The sequence below is a fragment of the Hypanus sabinus genome, chromosome 2 (genome assembly GCF_030144855.1).
Source record: "Hypanus sabinus isolate sHypSab1 chromosome 2, sHypSab1.hap1, whole genome shotgun sequence".
NCBI lineage: Eukaryota > Metazoa > Chordata > Chondrichthyes > Myliobatiformes > Dasyatidae > Hypanus > Hypanus sabinus.
In genome coordinates this window covers 86,086,663-86,109,083 of record NC_082707.1, presented here as the reverse complement: position 1 = coordinate 86,109,083, position 22,421 = coordinate 86,086,663, and the positions used below count along the sequence as shown (strand labels likewise).

At 37.5% G+C, this 22,421-nt stretch overlaps 1 protein-coding gene and 1 long non-coding RNA gene across 18 annotated transcripts in view; one reads left to right on the top strand and one right to left on the bottom strand.

The window, feature by feature from the left end:
• The window catches only part of LOC132380597 (complement C1q and tumor necrosis factor-related protein 9-like), a 79,005-nt gene that overhangs the window by 4,963 nt on the left and 51,621 nt on the right, over nucleotides 1-22,421 (top strand). For 6 of the 16 annotated variants that reach the window (XM_059949523.1, XM_059949560.1, XM_059949530.1 and 3 more), the window contains exon 2: nucleotides 12,061-12,155. The exons of 7 other annotated variants lie outside the window; for them this stretch is intronic. In XM_059949523.1, the coding sequence (XP_059805506.1) occupies nucleotides 12,092-12,155 (64 nt within the window). In that variant the 5' untranslated portion in view covers nucleotides 12,061-12,091. Of the gene's footprint in view, nucleotides 1-8,346; nucleotides 8,439-12,060; nucleotides 12,156-22,421 lie in introns of all 16 variants that reach the window. 3 more of the 16 variants (XM_059949547.1, XM_059949590.1, XM_059949622.1) reach the window with 2 other exon arrangements.
• The window catches only part of LOC132380680 (uncharacterized), a 104,437-nt gene continuing 97,652 nt past the window's right edge, over nucleotides 15,637-22,421 (bottom strand). For both annotated transcript variants that reach the window (XR_009507842.1, XR_009507843.1), the window contains exon 6: nucleotides 15,637-17,264. This is a non-coding gene — a long non-coding RNA (uncharacterized LOC132380680). The remainder of the gene's footprint in view (nucleotides 17,265-22,421) is intronic.

Genomic DNA, 22,421 nt, shown 5'->3' with positions numbered 1-22,421 from the left:
ATCCATGCATTTAGTTATCATTCACTAAATTAGATGGACAAGATCTCCCACCACCAAATCCATACTGATTATCACTGATCAAACCCTGTGCAGGTTTCTCCTGGCTTTTAGAACCCTAATTTCCCAACCACTATTGTTAGACCAAATAGCCAATAACATTCTTTGTTGCCCTTTTAAAATAAAAGTACCATATTTGTTGTCTTCTAGTTATCTGGCACTTCATTTGAGGCAAATATTTACTTATCTTCATCAGGGCCCCAGATTCCCATAGCAACCTGAGATTTATATCTCCTAAGACATCAAATGCCTCCTTTTTAATCTTACTGTGTTGTAGAAATTTACCATTCCAAATGGAATCACCACTTAAAATACTGTACTCCATGAATACGTATGAAAAATATGAATTTAAAACGCCCGACTCCATGCACAGGTTGCCCCTTTGATGTATATGGAGCAACCTTCTCCAAGTTGCTCTTAATATATAAAATGCTTTGGAATTTTCCTTAATCTTATCTGTCTGTAATATTTCATAATCCCCCTTTGCCCTCTTCATTTCATTTTAAGCCCCTCCTACAATCTATATCCTGAGGGCCTTCCCTATTTTTAGTGCTTTGTTCCTGCCATATGCTTCCTATTTTTTTTAAAATCAAACTTTTGATAACCTTTGAAATTCTTGGGTTCCCTGGACCTGCTGTCCTTCCCTTTACCCGTATGGGAACACATAGTCTCCACATTTTCACTATTTCACTTTTGAAAGATAACCAATTTCTACTTATAGATTTGCCTGAAAGTAGCTGCTCCCACTGTCTTTGCCAGGTCATGTCGTGAGGGAAACTCCATTTATCAAGCACACTCAGGACTTTGGTGTTCTGGGTTGCTGGACTAGCAGATTTTCCAAACTACTCAATGTTATTTTACTAATATTCCAATACACTCCATTTCACTTTTTCACAAGATGTTACATTGCAGTGAAGAAGAAGAAGAATGCCCTTAACTCCAAGTGAAGTCATCGGGACACCATTGTGACGGTTTTTTTTAGCAGACTTTCTTGTTTTTAAGAGGCCTAGTTGCTAGCTCGACGCTCAACCCAGCACGGATGGAAAGCATGTAAGGGAGCAGGCTGGATTTGAACTTGGAGCCTTCGCTCCAGTACGCCACTACGCCACCAGCCGGCTAATTGCAGTGAACCCCAGTAAATTTTAAGGGGATGAGGGGAACATATAGAATCTATTATTTCCAGCTTGTGCTGGAAATAGAGCTCCAATGAGAGAGTGGGGGTGCAGGAACCAGGGTCCCAATGAATGATTAAGGAGCATGAGAACCAGGGACCACAGTGCATAGGGACTGGGAAAGCGGTACATGAAAGGGAGAGCAGTGACCAGGTTCTAGATGAACAGAAAGTACGAACTTCACTTGATGGCCACCAACACTCCAGCCATTTTTTTTTGTGTGCCATACTCTGCCAGAGCCTTGGCGACCACTTTTTTTTTCAAGTGGTTGTCTTGGAGGAAAGATTCTGTGAGTGGTCCCTCACGTCCTTCTCACAGCGGAGTTGTTTTTTTTATGAGGCCGTGTTGTGGGCTTGACACTCAACCCAGCACGGATGGAAAGCGTGCCTGGGAGCAGCCCGACTGGGTTCAAACTCAGGAACCTTCACTCCAGAGTCTGTCACAGATGTCACTGCGCCACCAGCCAGGCCATTTACCTTGCTTTATTTCCTAGTATATGGTCTAGCATGATTCCCTCACTAATAGGACTATCTCAGAAATGGCACATAAAGTTCTTCTGGATGTACATATAAATTTTTCACACCATTTAATCCTATCACACAGATGATCCAGTTCATACTGGAAAAGATAAAGTTCCCCACTACCCCATCTCTATATTACTTGCACCTTTCTGTGATTTGCCTAAATATCTGCGCAACCATCTCCTGCTAACTGTTGGGACGTCTGTAGTATAATTCCAGAACAGTGATCACTCAATTTTTATTTCTGAGCTCTGCTCATATGGCCTAATTTAAAGCATCTTTTCTTCATTACAGCCACGATAGTCTCCTTGATCAACAGTGTAATATCCCCTTCTTTGCATTCCTCCAATCAGGTCTGAAATTTTGAGTGGACAGTCCTGCAGTTCTCCCAGCCATGTCTGGGTGATCGCACCAGTATTACATTCCCATGTACTACATAGCACTGTGTTTATGTGCCTCACCACTCAGACTCATTGCATTAAAACAGAGGCCATTTAGCCTTCCAAGTTTTTAATTATGCCTATGCCTGCTCTGCCCACTGGATTACTCCTTTGTTCCCAAAAGGACTCTTTTGCCAACTGTCCCTTTGCTCCTGATATATAATGACTGGGAATCTACATTAATCTTAATTGACAAGCATATTTCATGACTCCTTTTTGCCCTTCTTATTTCAAACTGAAGTTCTGTCATTTCATTTTAAGAGACTCAATTGAGAGGTTTCTTTCCAAAGTTTTAAGTGCTTCAGGAAACTTAACTGAAGATACAACACACTGATTATTCCAATAAAAATACCATTACCTTCTATGCATTGTACCTTTGGCTATGAGAATCCCTCAACAAACAAATGCAACCTTTGGTTCCATTAAGAATCCTCTTGATTACAATAAAGTAAATTAATAACTATATCATTAAATTGATATGTCAGTTGTACAATTTATGTTGCTCTACAATTGTCAATAATAATTCTGTTAAAGATTTCTATATATGATGTTTGAACTACCATCAACTCTCACCTTATAAATCACCTGCTTAATTATTTAATTGGGTGATAACTAGATTGTCTACTGTTAATGCAGTCATCAGTTGTCTGAGTTGAGGGACTTAGTTCTGGGCAAAAAAATTAGTGGCTACTTCTCAGGCTGAGAAACAAACTGTGAACAAATCAGAATTAGTGAAAGCTCTTTGGAAATGCTGGATCAGTTTTTAATAAAGCCTTGCTCATACTGTGAAAACTCTACAATTTAAAATACTGCATCATCAATATTACGTCTCCACAGAGAGGGTTCGTTTTTAGGGATGGAGTTCCAATATGTTTCAGCACTGCTACATAACAGCATCTAAATTCAATTTTATTGGTCAACATGGTTTTATGAAAAGGAAATCATGTTTGACAAATCCTCACAAGCAAAGTTGATAGAGGGGAAACTGTAGATATGATACTTTTAGATTTTTAGAAGGCATTATCACATAAAAGACTAATGCACAAGAGTGCAAGGTATTGGGGAAAATATGCATCAAACATGGATTGAAGACTGGTTATCACATAGAAGACAGAGAGTCCAAGTAATTTTCTTTTGTGAATTGGAAGGATTTAACTAGTAACTGGAGCTGTATTCACCTGATGGAAATGCAATTATACAAGGATTCAGTGGTGCACATTTTTTTTTTAGTTACCTGTTAACTCTCTTGTTCTCACAGTTCATCTTACTTATAAACTAAGTTAACTATATTAAAACATGTTTAGTTCACCTTCTAACTAAAGTTATAGAAGCTGGGGTCGAAAATCATTTTTGCCTCTTTAGAGGCAAAACCTGTGCTATGATGTCAGCAATGCATTGTAGTTAATAGAAAAGAACTTTACAGCAGGAATACTGTCTGTGGCCAATATTTTAGTACAATATTTTAGTACCATTAATTCTGTGAACAGTGGGTGGCTAACACCATAAAATCCACATGGTGACCAAAGATGAATTTCTATACCATCATTAAAAATATTTTTCCATCATTTGAGCCAGTAAATCCAAGTGCTAAATATTTTTGTTAACAGTACACCATCAAGATGTGGAATCTGAAGGCGAGATTGAAATAAAATGCTATTTATTAATCATGCCTGTTCCATATGATACCTGTGTTTCCTGTATATGCAGAGGTTGTGATATTTTCAGATAATACTGATCCATGCAGAGCAAAAGATATATATATTTTTTCAGAGAATTTACAAGTTTTTAATTTGGATATGTATACACCCATTTTTGAATCTTCTATTAGAACTACCTTGATTTTGGAAAATTTCAATAGTTTCAGTAGTTCAACAGTTCCATTTAATATAAGACAATGTATAGAATATACAACCTGAATTCTTGTTCTTCGCAGACATCCACAAGAACGGAAGAATGCCCAAAGAATGAGTGACAGTTAAAATGTTAGAAACCCAAACCCCTCCCTCAACTCCCCTGCTTCCATGCACAAGCAGCAGCAAAGCACCAGATTGAGGTGGTGATACTGGTAGGGTGTGATGTTGAATGCATGGATTTATAACTTTGAGGGACTAGTAGCTGTAGTGGCTACAATAGTAGGCAGAGGCTGATAACTGATTGATCCATTAAAACTTTCTTTGTCTACAAGGATGAAGTCAGGAAGATAATAAAATATTCACCGGTTCCCAAATAGTTGCTGTTACAACTTAAAATATTTGATACCAGTTAGAGCAAAGCAATTTGCTTTTGGTGACACATCCAAAGATAATAAATCTGGTCATCTACTATTAAGATGTGGTGGCCAGTTTGGTGCATGATCCACTCAATCAAATGTAGTAACATATCAACGACTGCACATATTAACTTCCATCATCACAAAGGATAAGCAATTGGATGAGAATATTATTGCAGCATCCTGATTCAGGCATTTTCTTTCTTTCTACATACTGCATCCTTATCTTGGAACCAAGACCAGCAGCTCAAAGGATTGGCACCAGTGTCTCTGTCAGAGGGAAAAATTAGAAAGAACGGGCTCCTAATCCAGTAGAGGAAATCCAGTTCCCTGTATACATATTGCTTGGTGTCTTCTACAAGTAGACAATTGTCTAGTTGGCTATTCCAGGAAATGAAATTGACATCCAAGTGATGGCACAGTACAAGGACTTAGCCAATACTTGAATATACTAATAAAACTATGCCACTTTCGATTCTATCAACAACTGAAAATATTTGTGGAGAAGAGATTTCTTGAGAAACCAACCTCTTTTACAAATGAGTTACAAGTAAAACCTGAAAATGAGGAATAACTATCAGAAAATCTATTCATTCGCTTCATTAGTTGAACAAGACTCATTCATTAGTATCCTCTTTCAGAAAACAGGGCTCTTATTTTCATTTCCACTGTCACAGATCCTTTTGCTTTTTATATCCTCCCATCTCACCTCATCCCTCTGTGTTTATGCTGTAAACAAGAATGTTCTTAAAATATATTTCACACTGAATGTCTCAAAGGCAATCATAATAACTTTGCCTATTAAAGGGAGATGACTTGAGGAAAAATCATCAGCTGTTTAGACCCTTGTATGATTCAAAGTTCAATGTTCAAAGTAAATATATTATCAAAGTACATATATGTCACCATATACAATCCCGAGATTCCTTCTCTTGTGAGCATACTCAGTAAATCCAAGAACCATTGTAGAATCAATGAAAGACCACACCCAACAAGGTGGACAAATAACCAATGTGCAAAAGACAACAAATTGAGCAAATACAAAAGAAAAAAATAAGTAAGCAAGCGGAAAGAATTGAGAATATAAGATGAAGAGTCCTTGAAAATGAGTTCACTGGTTGTGGGAACAGCTCAGTGATGGGGCAAGTGAAGTTATCCCTACTGGTTCAAGAGTCTAATGATTACGGAGTAATAACTGTTCTTGAACCTGGTGGTATGAGTCCTAAAGGTTTCTGTGCATTCTTCCAGATGAAGCAAGAATAGGGCATGACCTTGGTGATGGGGTTCCCTGATGATGGATGATGCTTTCCTGCAATAGTAGATGTGGTCAGTGGTTGGGAAGGCTTTACCCATGATGCACTGGGCCATGTCCACAACTAAAGGATGTTCTCATGTTGGCCTCAGAGACTGAAATCACAGGGTGATTGGGGGCTATGGGAGACTAAGACATAATATGATCTAATTCTTTTGTTATTCCTAACATTGAGCAGTGAACAAATGGAGCTCAACTTAGGCACTGTGCAACTGTATTAATTTATTTAATTACTGGATTGGATGTGATAGTGATGGGGAATAGATTCCAATTTCATGCATTGACCTATCAATGGTTAGATGGAAACTCATGTTCCTGATACTCCGGTGCACTGAGACAGGTAGATTTTCAGTATAGGATCCCCAAAGCATATCTGATTTGTGGATTTTTCTGATTTGTTAGAAAGAAAAAGCAATTAGCAAAACACTTTTTGTGCAGATAGTCCAACAATGTAGGTTTTTCTTTTGAAAGCTTAGCCCTGTAATTGATGGAACAAAGCCACAAAAAGTACGTGATCAAAGGGATCTTCTCCTTGTCCAGCTTTGTAATTTATAAACTCAGTAGGAACGTAAGTAAAATGGATTATGAAATTGATTATCCATGAGATATTTTCTGAAAGACTGTGACAGCATTTAAGAGGTATCCATTAACAGTGGAACCTGAGCTTATGGTGTTGGGTGTGGTTCCAATAATCTCTGTAGTGCCAATAGAAGCTTTGTCTGTTTCAGGTGAAATTTGGTAGATATCAAGTTGAAATAAAACAAAACACTTCAACCACAAGAAGAGGTTTAGAATGCAAAACTTCATCTGGTGTAAACAGGATTAGTCACCCATCTAACATTGCACAACCCACCACTGGAGTTTCAAAATAATAAGCATATCATTTTCACACCTTTATTCAATTTGTGCAGAAAGGAAGAATGATAACAAATCTAAAGGCTTATTAACAAAGAACAGAACAGAGCAAATGGAATAGCATTATGGAGGTGAACAATACGTTATCTGAAAATGTAATATCAGATTAGTTTAACCTGCAAAATGTTATTGTGGTCAGTTTTGTTGAGCATGAGTGAAGGGATAGGCTATGTCTGAATCATGCTTAGTATTAGCAGATAGAATTAAATGAAAGTAGGACACATTTTAGATGGCCCCTATCACATGCCCAAAAGTACTGCAGGTCCTTTTATTGGTGTGAGCAACTGGCACTTTAGTCTGATCTGAAGATGATGGTGCGCATCTGAGTGGATAACACATTATTTTTAAAAGAGCAATGAAAAATTCCTGAATTAAAACAAAACAAAATGTTAAAATCCAAAGAGGAAATAATGGGATGTCTTCTCATTGAGAGAAATTATTTAAGCATCTGTTTTACCAAAATGGATTCCCAAAGTTGAAGATGTACAAAATCAACTTCCATTAGCACTAAAGAAATAGAGTTAAGCACATTGAACATTGAGTTTATGGAAGGAGTATGGAAAATGGCTGAAGAATGTTGACTGAAGTCAATAGGAGTGCACTAGAAGTTTAATTTTGACAAATGGAGCATATAACTTAAGGACCTTGAAATACATTCACACAATGTATACAAAGGGCCCGAAGCATTGTTGAGGATCCCTACCACCCACCTCACAATCTCTTTGTCCCACTACCATCAGGAAGGAGGTACAGGAGCATCAGGACTAGGACTGCCAGAATAGGTAATAACTCCTTCCCTCAGGCTGTGTGACTAATGAATACCCTGCCACCAATGAGGTCACTAGGACAGTGAGCTGTTTACTGTTTCCCTGCATTGCACACTACATGTACAGTATTTTGAATTATATTTGTATTATATTTTATTAATTTATTTGTAGTAATATTTTGTTTTATATGCTGTGTGTGATATATGTATTGTGGATGCACCATGGTCTGAAGAAATGTTTCATTTGGTTGTATATATGTACATTCAGATGAAAATAAACTTGAACTGGAACTTAATACTTACTTTCGAACAACACAATTAAAAAGTGAAATGTTGTGGGTTCTTTTGTGGTCCATTAGAAATTGGATCAAGTACTTTCTGATGTGAAGGGTACTTTATTGTATGTTATAAACTTTCAACGACAGACGTGTATTGTGATGTGTCCCCTGTGGATCACATACCTTTTAATCTCACTGGAGAATTAAGTGCATGTTCTCATTGGAGTGACCAGTGTTGGCAACTCTCAGGATAACAATGCTTCCACCATAGAGTGTCAGACTGGGACCGTTCTAAGTTAACTTCTATTGTTTACTGCAAATTTTAAAAAGTGGATCATGATTAGGCAATATGGTCTCTTAAGTCTGCTCCACTGTTTTGTGGCTGATCTCATCTTGCAATCAGTTTGACTTTCCTACTTGTTCCACATTACTCAATTTCCTCTGTGGACAAAAAAAAATCTATTTTGGCCTTGAATGTTCCCAGTAATTCAACTTTCCCAGCTTCCTGGGACAAAGAATTTTGAAAACTCACAATCCCCTTAAGAGGAACAACTGTTCCTCGCTATTGTCTTAAATGTTTGACTCGATATTCTGAGACTATGCTCCTTAATTCTAGATTGCTCCACAAAATGAAGCAGCCCTTCAGTGTTCATTCAGTGTCTTGATGAAAGTTCTCTGACCTGAAACTTAAGCACTGTTCCCTCTAAGGTGCGTAGGTGTGCAATTGCACAGTAACTGAAATGCTCTCGTGCACATAGACTTTGTTGCCACGCAGCTGGAATTTACTTTAATATAATGTTAATATAATTTTGAAATCTGTTAATATAATTGTGAAATACCCTGTAATTAATTATGTGTTAATGAATATAATCCGTGCATTTTCTGAATAATTAATGTACCACAACTTTTACTTTGAAACATTTTACAGCTCTAACATATTTACACTGTCAGTATTTCAAGTTACAACACTGTTACAAATTGGAATGATAAACAGAAAATAGAAGTTGGTAACTGATTGTTAATAAACCACCAGCCTACAAAAAAAATTAATGTGGTGTGCAGTTTTCAAGCCATATAAAAACTCCTGCTCAGAGCAATGGTTGGTCTATGCAACTGTAAAAAAACAGATGAACGTAAGATCTGCCTTTCTTTCTACAGATGCTGCCTAATAATTAGATTTTGCAGCATGTTCTCTTTTTTTTAGATTTCCATTATTTATAGCATTTTGACTTCCAGTTTCTTGTACGTATAATTTCAGTGAGGCACTAGTCAACTTTTTTTTAAAGTTTGATCAGTACAGGCTCAACCTGTGTAGTCTTTGCTCATAAAATAACATTTTCCATTCTAGTAATCAACCTAACGAATTTTCAGTGTAAATATATGCCACTTCAATTCAAAGCTGCAAATAATATTCTAGGCATGGTGTTGCTGAAACCAGAGTTGTAGCAAGATTTCCCCATTTTTGTATTCTCCAATACAGCCAAACATTGTATTTGACTTCCTTAATACTTGCTGTATCTGCATGCTAACTTTCTGTATTTTATGTATAGACACCCAGATGCTTCTCTCCCTTTCTGTATGACTCCATTTAACAATATTCTGTTGTTGTTTTACTTGTCCAATGTAGATAACTTCAGATTTCCCTCTGTCTGCCAAACTTTTGTCCAATCTCTTATTCTATCAATTTTTGCGGTGGAGGGTTTGTGATCTTTTAAAGTAGCTTCTCATCTCTCTGAATCATCAAAGTTTAAAGTAATTTATTATCAAAGTAAGTATATGTTACCATATACAACCCTGAGATTCATTTTCTTATAAATGAATAAATTCATAAACTCAATAAATCCTTAATGGAATCAATGAAACACTGCACCAACTGCATTCAACCAGTGTGCAAAATACAATAATCTGTGCAAATACGAAAAGAAAGAATAATAATAAATAAATAAGCAATAAAAATCAAGAACATGAGATGAAGAGTCCTTGAAAGTGAGTCCATAGGTTGTGGAAACATCTCAATGATGGGCAAATGAAGTTATCCCCTTTGGTTCAAGAGCCTGATGGTTGAGGGGTAGTAACTGTACCTGAACATGGTGGCGTGCATTCTGAGGCTCCTGTACCTTCTTCCTGATGATAGCACTGAGAAGAGAGCTTGTCCTGGGTGGTAGGGATCCCTGATAATGCTTGCTGGTTTGCTGTGACAATGCTTTGTGTAGATGTGCTCAATGGTGGGTAGGGCTTTACCTGTGATGGACTGAGCTGTATCCACAACATTTTCTAGGATATTTCGTTCAAGGGCATTGGTGTTTCCGTACTGGGCTCCATATTGATGCAGCCAGTCAATAAACTCTAACCAGCTATAGAAAATTTTAGATGTCATGCTGAATATTTGCAAACTCCAAAGGAAGTTGAGGCACTGCTGTGCTTTCTTCATAATTGCTCTTACATGCTGGGCTCAGGTCATGTCCACCAAGGCATTTAAAGTTGCTAATCCTCTCACATCTGATTCTTCGTTGAGAACTAGATCGTGGACCTCTAGTTTCTTTCTCCTGAAGTAAATAATCAGCTCATTGGTCTTGCTAACATTGAGTAAGAGGTTGTTGTTATGGCACCACTCAGCCAGAGTTTGAATTTCTCTCCTACATGCTGATTCATACCCACCTTTGATTCAGCCTTTGACAACAGTGTCAGCAGCAAACTTGAATATGGCATTGGAGCTGGCTTAGCTTCACAGTCATGAGTGTAACGCAAGTAGAGCAGGGGGCTAAGCACACTGCTTTGTAATGCAGCTGCATTGAAAGAGATCATGGAGGAAATGTTACCATTCTGAACTGACTGGGGTCTTCAGTGGTTGGTAAGTTGATGGAGAAGATTCTGAGAGGCAGGATTTATGAACATTTGGAGCGGCATTATATGATTAGGAATAGTCAGCATGGCTTTGTCAAAGGCAGGTCATGCCTTATGGACCTGATTGAATTTTTTGAAGATGTGTCTAAACACATTGATGAAGGTTGAGCAGTAGTTGTAGTGTATATGGATTTTAGCAAGGCATTTGATAAGGTACCCCATGCAAGGCTTATTAAGAAAGTAAGGAGGCATGGGATCCAAGGGGATATTGCTTTGTGGATTCAGAACCGGCTTGCCCACAGAAGGCAAAGAGTGGTTGTAGATCGGTCATATTCTGCTTGGAGATTGCTGACCAGTGGTGTGCCTCAGAGATCTGTTCTGGGATCCTTACTCTTCATGATTTTTATAAATGACCTAGATGAGGAAGTGGAGAGATGGGTTAGTAAATTTGCTGATGACAAAAAGGTTGGGGGTGTAGTGGATAGTATGGAGGACAGTCAGAGTTTACAGTGGGGCATTGATAGGATGCAAAACTGGGCTGAGAAGTGGCAGATGGAGTTTAACCCAGTTAAGTGTGAGGTGGTTCATTTTGGTAGGTCAAATATGATGGCAGAAAATAGCATTAATGGTAAGACACTTGGCAGTATGGAGGATCAGAGGGATCTTGGGGTCTGAGTCCATAGGACACTCAAAGCTGCTACGCAGGTTGACTCCGTGGTTAAGGCATATGGTACATTGGCCTTCATCAACCGTGGGATTGAGTTTAAGAGCAGAGAGGTAATGTTGCAGCTATATAGGACCCTGGTCAGACCCCACTTGAAGTACTGTGCTCAATTCTGGTCACCTCACTACAGGAAGGACGTGGAAACCATAGAAAGGTTGTAGAGGAGATTTACAAGGATGTTGCCTATTGGGGAGCATGCCTTATGTGAATAGGTTGAGTGAACTCAGCCTTTTCACCTTGGATCGATGGAGGATGAGAGGTGACCTGATAGAGGTGTGCAGGATAATGAGAGACATTGATTGTGTGGATAGTCAGAGGCTTTTTTCCAGGGCCGAAATGGCTAGCACGAGAGGGCATAGTTTTAAGGTGCTTGAAAATAGGTACAGAGGAAATGCCATCGGTAAGTTTTTTATGCAAAGAGTGGCGAGTGAATGGAATGGGCTGAAGGCGGTGGTGGTGAAGGTGGAAATAATTGGGTCTTTTAAGAGACTCGTGAATAGGTATATGGAGCTTAGAAAAATAGAGGGCTATGGGTAAGCCTAGGTAGTTCAGCACAGCTTTGTGGGCCGAAGGGCCTGTATTGTACTGTAGGTTTTCTATGTTTCTATGTCTGCAAGGGAAGAAATTGAAGATACAATTACACAAGGAGGTATTGCGGTCGAGGTCTTAAAACTTACTGATTCATTTTGAGGGGATGATGGTATTGAATGCTGAACTATAATCTATAAAGAGGATCCTGATGTATACATCATTGCTGTTCAGATGTTCCAGTGGTGCGTGAAGAGCTAATGAGATGCATCTTTTGTGGGCCTGTTGCACCAGTATGCAGATTGGAGTGGATGCAAGTCAATTCTCAGGTAGGAATTGATATGTTTCATAAACATCCTCTCAAAAACCACATCACTGTGGATGTGAGTGCTACTGGATGATAGTGATTGAGGCAGGTTACCACGTTCTTAGGCACTGGTATAAGTGAAGCCTGCTTGAAGCAGGTGGATACAGAGTGCTAAATCAAGAGGTTAAGGGTTTGAGTATATGCTCAAGACAGTTGATGATCACAGGTTTTTAGTACTTGGCTAGGTATGTCATCTAGACCAGATGCTTTTCGTGGGTCACCCTCCTGAAGACTGCTTGCATGTTGGCTTTAGAGTCTGAAATCACAGGATCATTGGGGGCTGTGGAGTTTGTGATAGTTGCTCCAGGTTTACATGGTCAAAGTAAGCATATAAAGTATTGAGCTCGTGGAAGCGAAGCTCTGTTGTTGTGTATGTCTCTTGATTTAACTTTCTAACAGGTGATAGTATTCAAACCCTACTACAACTGTCAAGCATCTTTTGTTAATTCAAGTTTAGTCCAGAATTGCCACTTTGCTCGTGAGATAGTTTTCCAGAGATCATACCTGGAAATAGTCACCAGACTTCAATGCCTCTTATCTGGCCCTCAACAGATTGTGGATCTCATGGTTTCTCCAGGGCTTCAGCTCCATGGATGTCCTTAAATTCAGCCCAATTCACTGACTCAATGCAATCTCATAGCCACTCCTCTGCCTCCTGTAAACACATCTTTGTTGTCCTAATCTTGGGAGCTTTGCTCTTTAGGCTCTGCTTATGTGGAGGCAGGAGAAGGACAGCCAAGTGATCAGATTTACCAAAATGTAATCTGGACATGGAATGGTAGGCATTCCTTATCTTAGTATAACATGGTCTAATATGTTGGGACCTCTGGTGCTACATGTTATATGTTGATGATATTTGGGCAGGATTTTCTTCAAACAAGCCTGATTGAAGTACTTGACTATGATTTGAAATGTACCAGGAAGGACTGTTTCTTGTTTGGAGACGGCATCATATAGTATCTCAAGCAGCTGATTATAGTCAGCCGCTGGTGATATGTAGTCATTATGGAGAACTTCCTAGGTAAATAAAATAGATGGCATTTGACCATTAGATGTTCAAGGTCGGGGGATCACAAGTTTAACAAAACTGCCGCATCAGAGCACCACTGTGAGTTTATCATGAAGCATACATCTCCATGTTTTCCCTTTTCTGAATCAGCAGTTCAGTCCATTCTATAAATTGAGAAGCTTCTGTGTCTGATCGCTGTATGTGGGGTGCTGGGAGAAAGCCACATCTGGCACAAACATAGAACACAACAATCTCTCACTTCCCTCTGATACCTGCAATCTTGCCCTCAGGTTCTCAATTTTGTTTTCTAGTGACTGTACATTTGCTAACGATGCTGGGTAGAGGGGAAGTCATCCCTGTACATTTCAGCTTGGCTTAGAGTCCACCCACCCCCCCCCCCACCACCTCGCTTCTGGTCATGTGATGAACCTTTGTCCACTTAAAGGTGTTATATGTATTTGATCTGCTGAGTCCTTCAGAAGATCATAAAATCTGTAAATCATTAAGCTGATTTAAAAGTACATTGCTTAAAGGGAAATTACATGCTGCAGATTCACAGAAAGTCACCATGGTTCACATGTTCCATCTTAAGCCATCAACAAATTTGGTTGTGATAAACTTAGTTCCTTTAGCTATGATATTTACAGAGGTTACAGATAACTGAAGCCCAGCATTGACCCTGCAGCTCCTAGATAGATACAGTTTGCCAACCTGAAAATGTTTCATTTATCCTGACTCTCATTTCAGAATCAGAATCTGAATTAGGTTTAGTATTACTGGCAGTTAAATTAAATAAGTAGTGCAAAAAGAGTGAGGTAGTGTTCATTGATTCAATGTCCATTCAGAAATCATATGTCAGAAGGGAAGAAGCTGTTCCTAAATTGTTGAGTGTGTGCCTTCAGGCTCCTGTACCTCCTCTCTGATGGTAGCAATGAGAAAAGGGCATTACTAGATGATGGGAGTTCTTAATGATGGATGGTGACTTCTTGAGGCATCGCTCTTTGAAGATGTTCTGGATGCTGGGGAGTCTGGTGCCCATGATGGAGCTGACTGTATTTACATCTTTCTGCAGCTTATTTCCATCCTGTGCAGTGCCCACCCCTGAAACCAGAGCGGTACATCTGTAGAAATTTGTGAGAGTCTTCTGTAACATATCAAATCTCCTCAAATTCCGAATTAAATATACCTGCTGTCATGTCTTTTTTGTAATTGCATTGATATGTTGGGCCCAGGATAGATCCTCAGAGATTGAAACACCCAGGAATTTGAAACGACTCACCCATTCCACTTCTGATCCCTCTGTGAGAGCTGGTTTGGGTTCCCTTGTCTTACCCTTTCCGAAGTCCACAATCAATTCTTTGGTCTTACTGACTTTGAATGTAAGGGTGTTTACTACAATACCATTCAACTAGCTAATACATTATATATCCCTCCTATACACCTCCTTGTCACCATCTGAAATTCTGCCAACAATATATGTATTGTCAGCAAATTTATTGATGGCATTTGAGCTGTGCCTTACCACACAGCCATGGGTGTAGAGAGAGTAGAACAGTGGGCTAAAGGCACATCCTTGAGTTGTGCCAATGTTGATTATCAGCAAGGAGGAGATGCTATTTCCACATAAACTGTGATCTTCAGGTTAAGAAGCTGAGGATCTAGTTGCAGAGGGAGGTACAGAGGTCCAAGTTTTGGAGCTTTTTGATCAGATCTGCAGGAATTAGTGAATCTTGCATCCATGCAAGTATTAGCCTGTATTATGCTCTCTTACCTTATACAGTAATCTTTTATGTAGCCTTACAAATGCCTTTTGGAAGTCTGTTTCACTCTGTCCAGGTTGGCCATTACATTTTCAACAAATTCTAATAAACTTGCACAATAGTGTTTTGCTTTCATATAACCACAATTCCTCGACATCATTGCACTATAAATTTCTCAATGATATAAAATGGTTTCCAGCATTCTCCACATGATAGACTGCTACTGTCAGTTCTTGAATTGAGCCTTTAATAAGGGGTTTTCCAATCTGCTGGAATCCTTCTACAGTTTAGGGACTTTGGAAGATCATAACCAGCTCTGTCCTTTCACAACTACTCGTACTCAACCATTGTATTGACACTGCTTCTGCATCCACCAATTCTAAATCTAGATTAGTAAATGTTTAAGTTTTCAGAAATATACGCAAGACTTCAATCCTCAGTTTCCTGTCTCTCTAATGTCATTATTACTCCCCGTTATATCCCTCTGATGTTGCTTGATCCCAATTGTTTCTTGAGCCACCCTTTTCCTCCCACCCTGATCCGATAGGGCTTCTGACAATTGGTCTTCACTTATTGACTACCATCTCATGTCAGTAGAGATATCCAACCTTCCAGACTACATTTCAGCTGATGAAATATCAGTGAGCATGGACGTTATTGTTCAACTTCACGTTTATTGTTGTAATATGTCAGGTACAAATGCCGTGGAACAATTAGCGTTTTTGCAGCAGCTGCACAATACAAGAGGAGGAAAAACATGAATACAAACCAATTAGCATAAATTTTACATAACTTTCACTTATCCAAAATAAGCCACAAAGTAAAAATTAAGACATTAGTGCAAAATTGAGAGAGAGAGAAAATAATCTGAGGTAGTGCTAATGTTTTCCAAGTCAATTAAAGAACCTGGTGGCAGTGGATAAGAAGTTGTTGTTAAACCTTAAGGTACAGGGCTTCAGGGTCCTATACAAACCACCTGATGGCAGCATCGGGAAGAAGGTCTGGCCAGGATTGTAGGTATTCCTTATGATGGATGCTACCTTCCTGAGACATCAGGAAGGTTGCATCCTGGCACCTCTTGTAGGTGCCTTTGATGATAAGGAAAGCTGTACCCATTTGGAACTTGCTGAGTCAATCGCTCTCTGTAGCCTCTTGCATTCCTATTATATTGGAGTTTTCATACCAATCTATGATACAACCAGCTAAAATGCTTTCCAATGTACATCTGAGGAAGTTTGTCAATATGGTTGATGAAATGCTGAATCTCCTTAAAGTTTAAGAAAGTAGAGATGGTTGTATCTATGCTCTGAGCTCAGGATTGCTCCTCTAACATGTTGATACCCAGGAAATTGAACCTGCTCATCCTTCCACTGCAGACTCCTCAATGAAAATTAATGCATTTTCACCTGCCTTCCCCCAACTTATACTGAGCAGGCTTACAGTTTTTGCTGTGCTCAGCAATGCCGACATAGAGCAAACTTTCTGGCAGTAGGCCAAGAAATTTAAATTGGAAATGGTGGGAAGCAATCTGATTTACAGAGTTAATAGTCGTGAAATGGGTCAATTCAAAAGTTATAATTGCCAGAACCGAAGCATCAGAAAGTGTAAAAGATGCCCGCCTTGTATCAAAATCTATCCTCAGTCATAGTTTTATTATGAATGCCAGTAAGGCAGTATATATGGAATCCGATGTTCAGTGTTTACAGTTTCTGAAATAATTGTCGGTGATCTCAAATGGTAGCTTCAGTGCATTGAAATGTCCCTTGTAATGAGAAATAAAGGCACTTGCTAACAATCACCTGCTCAGCTCCCACAAGGTTGAGCTGATCACACTTGCAGGAACACTACCTAAAAATATTGGTGAAAAGAGATGGTGGTTAAGGAGGAAGTTGACCAAGAAGAGGAGAATTAGATAAAAGCATGTTATTTTCTTTAGCTTCTGCAATTTAAGAAATGTAGCAGTTGCTCTCCTGCACAGTAGTGACATTTAACACTTGCAGACTGCTGAATTTGTGATCGTACACCATTTTGTCTTGCTATAGGAAAAGACGTGTCATCTCATTTGTTATCTCATTTGTTGAACAATTGCAATGATGGAATTATAGCAGATAGCTTTGGGTCTGAAGTTTGGTTCAATGGATGTTCATTGTTTCAGATGAAGGATTCTTAGGTGATGGATGCATATTGCATTGAGCAATGTGGAAAGCTTGTAGTACTTTTGGAGGGATGGAGATTTCTGTGAGTTAATTAAACCTCTTTCAGCAAACAAAGTGTTGGAGGTATTCAGCTGATCAGGCAACATCTGTGGAGGAAAATGAATAGTTTATATATGAGTCCAGTCCATAGTCCCATACAATACTGCAAGGAATTTTATGATCTCTTGACGTATATCAAGGTGATCTGTACATCAATGTTTACACATACAAATAGGACTGCTTTGCAGAATTTTTTTTTGTGGTGGACATTTTGAAACTGGAGCTAAGATTCATTCTTTCATGTCTTGGATTCAATGCAGGTGGACCCGTAGAGTAGGATATGAGAAGATCTTGCATGACTTTTGATCTCTCCCTGGTGAGATCTGATATCACACAAATTTCCTGCAGGCTGCTTGTGAAAATTGATCATTTTGCAATGGCCTATGTCTGCCTCTTTTGCTGAGCTGTGGGATTTGCCATGGATATGTTAGAGCCTTATTCTGCTTCTCTTCCTTTTGCTTTTCACAACTTGCTTCATGGGCCTTCGGTTTTGGAGTTCTTTGCATTTCATCATTTAGCTATGACTGTAAGGATGTACAGCATGCAAGAGATGACAAAAAAACCCTCCATATCTGCTTGACATATACTGCAAGTCATATGGAATGATGCAGGCAATAAAATCTCATCTTCAGGAGACCTATGTTATTTTCCACCACAATTATGCCACTTGCGTAACTTTTATTGTATCTGTATTTACCTGCCAAGGTTCAAAATCACCATGCTGTTTCTTGACAGGGAACTGGCGAGTGGTCTTTGCCCCCAAGGTCCATTCCTCTAAGCTGTGAAAACTGTGAAAATTGCCCAACAGTGGTGATATCTCTCAGGATGAGGGAATACCAAGGTCTTCCCAGAAACATGATATTCTTCATGGGGAACGTATTGTATGTGATCCACAGTGATCAGTGTTTTGATTATTTGTACACCTTTCTTGTTAATAAAGAGTTTAAGTTATTGGAGCAGTCACTGGCTCAATGCCTTAACAGAAGCCAACAATCTTACCTGGGGGGGCGTCACGTGATGATGTAGGATCGAGACGTTGGGAATCCAGCTCCCTCGTAAAAAGTAATGAAATAGGGTTTGAATGAAGAAGAGTTAACAAATATCTACGAGAAACTATTTATAAGTAACTCAGGATTATCTTTTGATATGGCTCCTAAACCGAAACAGAAGAAAGCTACTACTTCGAAGACTGCGCAAATCGGCAGGGAAAAAGGTCTAACCATCTCGGCAAAGCCTCGGACTCAAGTTGGATCTCCTCCTGGTGAAGTGCATGGCACTTCTGATGATGCAGGACAGGAAGTTGCAGCAATGTCGTCGGTCTCTAAGAAGAAACGGCAAGAACAACGCATGCGTGAAGAAACAAGTATGCATGAACAGATATTAACAAAACTACAAATCCTAACTACGGCTGGAAGTGAAACTGGAAGTGAATCAGAAGTGGAATCAGACTGTTTGGGAAATTCAGAGGAAAAGAAGGAAGAGATTAAAGGAGACATAAAAGATATCCTGATCGATATTATGAATGAATTAAAAGCTATAAGAAGGATGCAGAATACATTCGATAATGTGGTGGAAAAACAAAAGAAGATGGATAATAAAGTTAAAGAGATGGAAGTAAAAGTGGAAGAAAACACTGAAAGAATAGATAAGATAGAAGACAATAATCTTGCCTGGACAATAGAAAGAAAACGGATGTTGGAAAAAATAGATGCGCTTGAAAACTCTAGTAGACAAAATAATATCAAAATTGTTGGTCTTATGGAAGGTACAGAGGGAGAAAATCCAATAAAATTCTTTCAAGAATGGATTCTGAAAATTTTGGAAATGAAAGAAGGAAGCCAAGTAATTGAAATTGAAAGAGCACACAGCGCTTTAAGACCAAGACCTCAACAAGATCAAAATCCAAGATCAATTTTGATAAAATGCTTAAGGTACCAAGATAAAGAAAGGATCTTGAAGGCAGCTACTCAAGGTGCTAAAAAGAGAAATGGGCCATTGATAATAGAAGGGAAAAGTTTTTTTTTATCCAGACATAAGTTACGATTTTCTGAAGAGGCAGAAGGAATTTAACCCAGTGAAAAAATCTTTATGGGAAAAGGGCTATAAATTTTTATCGAGCTACCCAGCAAAATTGATAATTTTCCTGGATAACGAAGAAAGAAGATTTTTCGTTGACTACCGGAAAGCGGAGAAATTTGTACAAGAATTACCTGATGTCCACGAAGAGAAGTAAAGAATTATAGAAATGAAATGGACTAATGATGAAGACTGAAACAAGGTTGGACTTGATGGACATTTATTAAAAAAATAGTTGAGGAGTATTAATTGGGAGTAGAGACATTAATTATTTTCTTTTTTTTTCTTCACTAATATATTTTCTTTTTTTTTGCGGGGGAGCTGGAGGAGCTCATGATCAATGGCTGCGAGTTTCACGTGTACGATCATGGCGATTGCCATGACCCGTAAAATGGGGGGGGGGGTAATGTTGTGTTCTTTTTATTCGCAACATTAGTGGGGGGGGTACTTTGTTTTTTTTCTTACATATTAGTTATCTTTCTTCTATTTTTCTTCTTTTTTGCCTGGATAGTTGGGGAGAAACTCATAGCAACATGGAGAATTTTAAAGAGTTCCCAAGGTATTATGAATGATTAATTTACTTAATTTTTAAAGTTTTAATGTTAATGTAATTAATGGACCTGTGAAAAGAAAAAGAGTTTTAACATATATTGAGAAAATGAGATATAGCTTTTTTACAATAAACATATTTAACAGAAACAGAATATGAGAAATTAAAGAGGGATTGGGTTGGAAATTTCATTGCAGCTTCATTTAATTCAAAATCAAGAGGAGTTGCAATTTTGGTTAATAAATCTTTACCAGTTAAAATATAAAATGTAATAATTGATTCTGTGGGGAGACATGTGATTATACATTGTCAAATTTTTTCAGAATTATGGACTTTTATGAACATTTATGCACCAAATGAAAATGATGCAAAATTCATACATATAAAATATTAATAGGTGGAGATTTTAATTTTTGTTTAGATCCAGTTTTGGATAGGTCAACTAAAATTGCTACAAAATCAAAAGTAATAAAATTAACTATCGTTAATGAAAGATTTAAACCTGATTGATATATGGAGGAAAATTAATCCAAGAGAAAGAGATTATTCATTTTATTCAAATAGACATAAAACTTACTCAAGGATTGATTTTTTTTTATTATCAAAAGATATTCAAGATAGAGTGAAAAGTGTGGAATATAAAGCAAGAATACTGTTAGATCATTCCCCCTTGATAATGACAATGATAATGATGGATAAGGAGGAATTGATTTATAGATGGAGATTTAATTCAATTTTATTAAAATGTCAAGATTTTTGTGATTTTATGAAAAAACAGATTCAATTTTTTTTGGATACAAATTTACATTCAAGTGAGGATAAAATTGTATTATGGGAAGCGATGAAAGCATATTTAAGGGGTCAGATTATAAGTTATACATCTAAAATTAAGAAGGAATACATGGCAGAAATAGATCAATTTGAAAAAGATATCATAAAGTTAGAAAAAGAATCTCAAAGATATATGACAGAAGAAAAATGAAGACAACTTGTTAATAAAAAACTACAATATAAAACACTCTAGACATATCATACCGAAAAAGTAATTATGAGAACTAAACAGAAATATTACGAATTAGGTGAAAGATCACATAAAATTCTTGCTTGGCAGTTGAAAACAGAACAGGCTTCTAAAACAATAAATGCAATTAGAACAAGTGTAAATAAGGTTACTTATAAACCTTTAGAAATTAATGAAACTTTTAAAAAATTTTATACTGAACTATATCAATCAGAATCACAAAATAAGATTGCTGAGGTAGATAAATTTTTATCACAAATAACCCTTCCAAAATTAAATTTGGAAGAACAGGAAGGATTAGATATGCCCTTTACATTAAAAGAGGTTGAAGAAGTTTTAGGATCACTTCAGAGTAATAAATCCCCAGGATAAGATGGTTTTCCTCCTGAATTTTATAAAAAAATTAAAGATTTATTAATTCCTCCTTTTATGGAATTAATATACCAAGTGGAAAGAATGCATAAACTCCCACAATCTTTTTTGACAGCGATCATAACTGTATTGCCAAAAACAGATAGAGATCCTTTAAAACCAACATCATATAGGACTATGTTGAATACAGATTATAAAATAATAGCAAAAATTTTATCTAATAGAATATCTAAATATTTACCAAAATTAATACATATGGATCAAACAGGTTTTATTAAAAACAGACAATCAATGGATAATATAACCCAGTTACTTAGTATAATTCATTTGGCACAAAAAAGAGAGGAAATGAGTGTGGCAGTTGCTTTGGGTGCAGAAAAAGCATTTGATAGATTGGAATGGGATTTTTTATTTAAGGTATTGGAAAAATATGAGTTAGGAAAATCTTTTATACAATGGATTAAAACCTTAAATACTAATCCTCAAGCTAAAGTAGTTACAAATGGTCAGATTTCAACACCATTTTGCTTAACGAGGTCAACTAGACAAGGCTGCCCATTATCACCTGCTTTATTTGTATTGGCAATAGAACCATTAGTTGAATTAATTAGAACAGATTCAGACATTGGGGGCTTTAGAGTTAATCAAGAAGAATATAAGATTAATTTATTTGCTGATGATGTTTTGATTTATTTAACAAGCCCATTGCAATCTTTGCAAAGATTATCTTTTAGATTGGAAGAATATGGGAAAGTATCAGGGTATTAAGTAAATTGAAGTGAAATTTTACCCCTTACCAAAGGGAATTATAATCAATGTCAATTAGTAACTCAATTTCGATGGTCAATAAATGGGATAAAATATTTAGGTATTAGAGTTGATAATGATGTAAAAAATTTATATAAACAAAATTATTTGCCATTATTTAAAAAAATAAAAGAGGATCTTGATAAATGGATGATGTTACCAATAACTTTAATAGGTAGAGTTAATGCTGTAAAAATGAACATATTTCCTAGATTGCAATATTTATTCCAAACTTTACCAATACAATTACCTCAGAAGTTTTTTTCAAGAACTGAATAAATATGTAAGGAAATTTCTTTGGAAAGGAAAGATGTCAAGAATATCATTGGAAAAATTGACATGTAAATTTGATTTAGGAGGGTTACAACTTCCAAATTT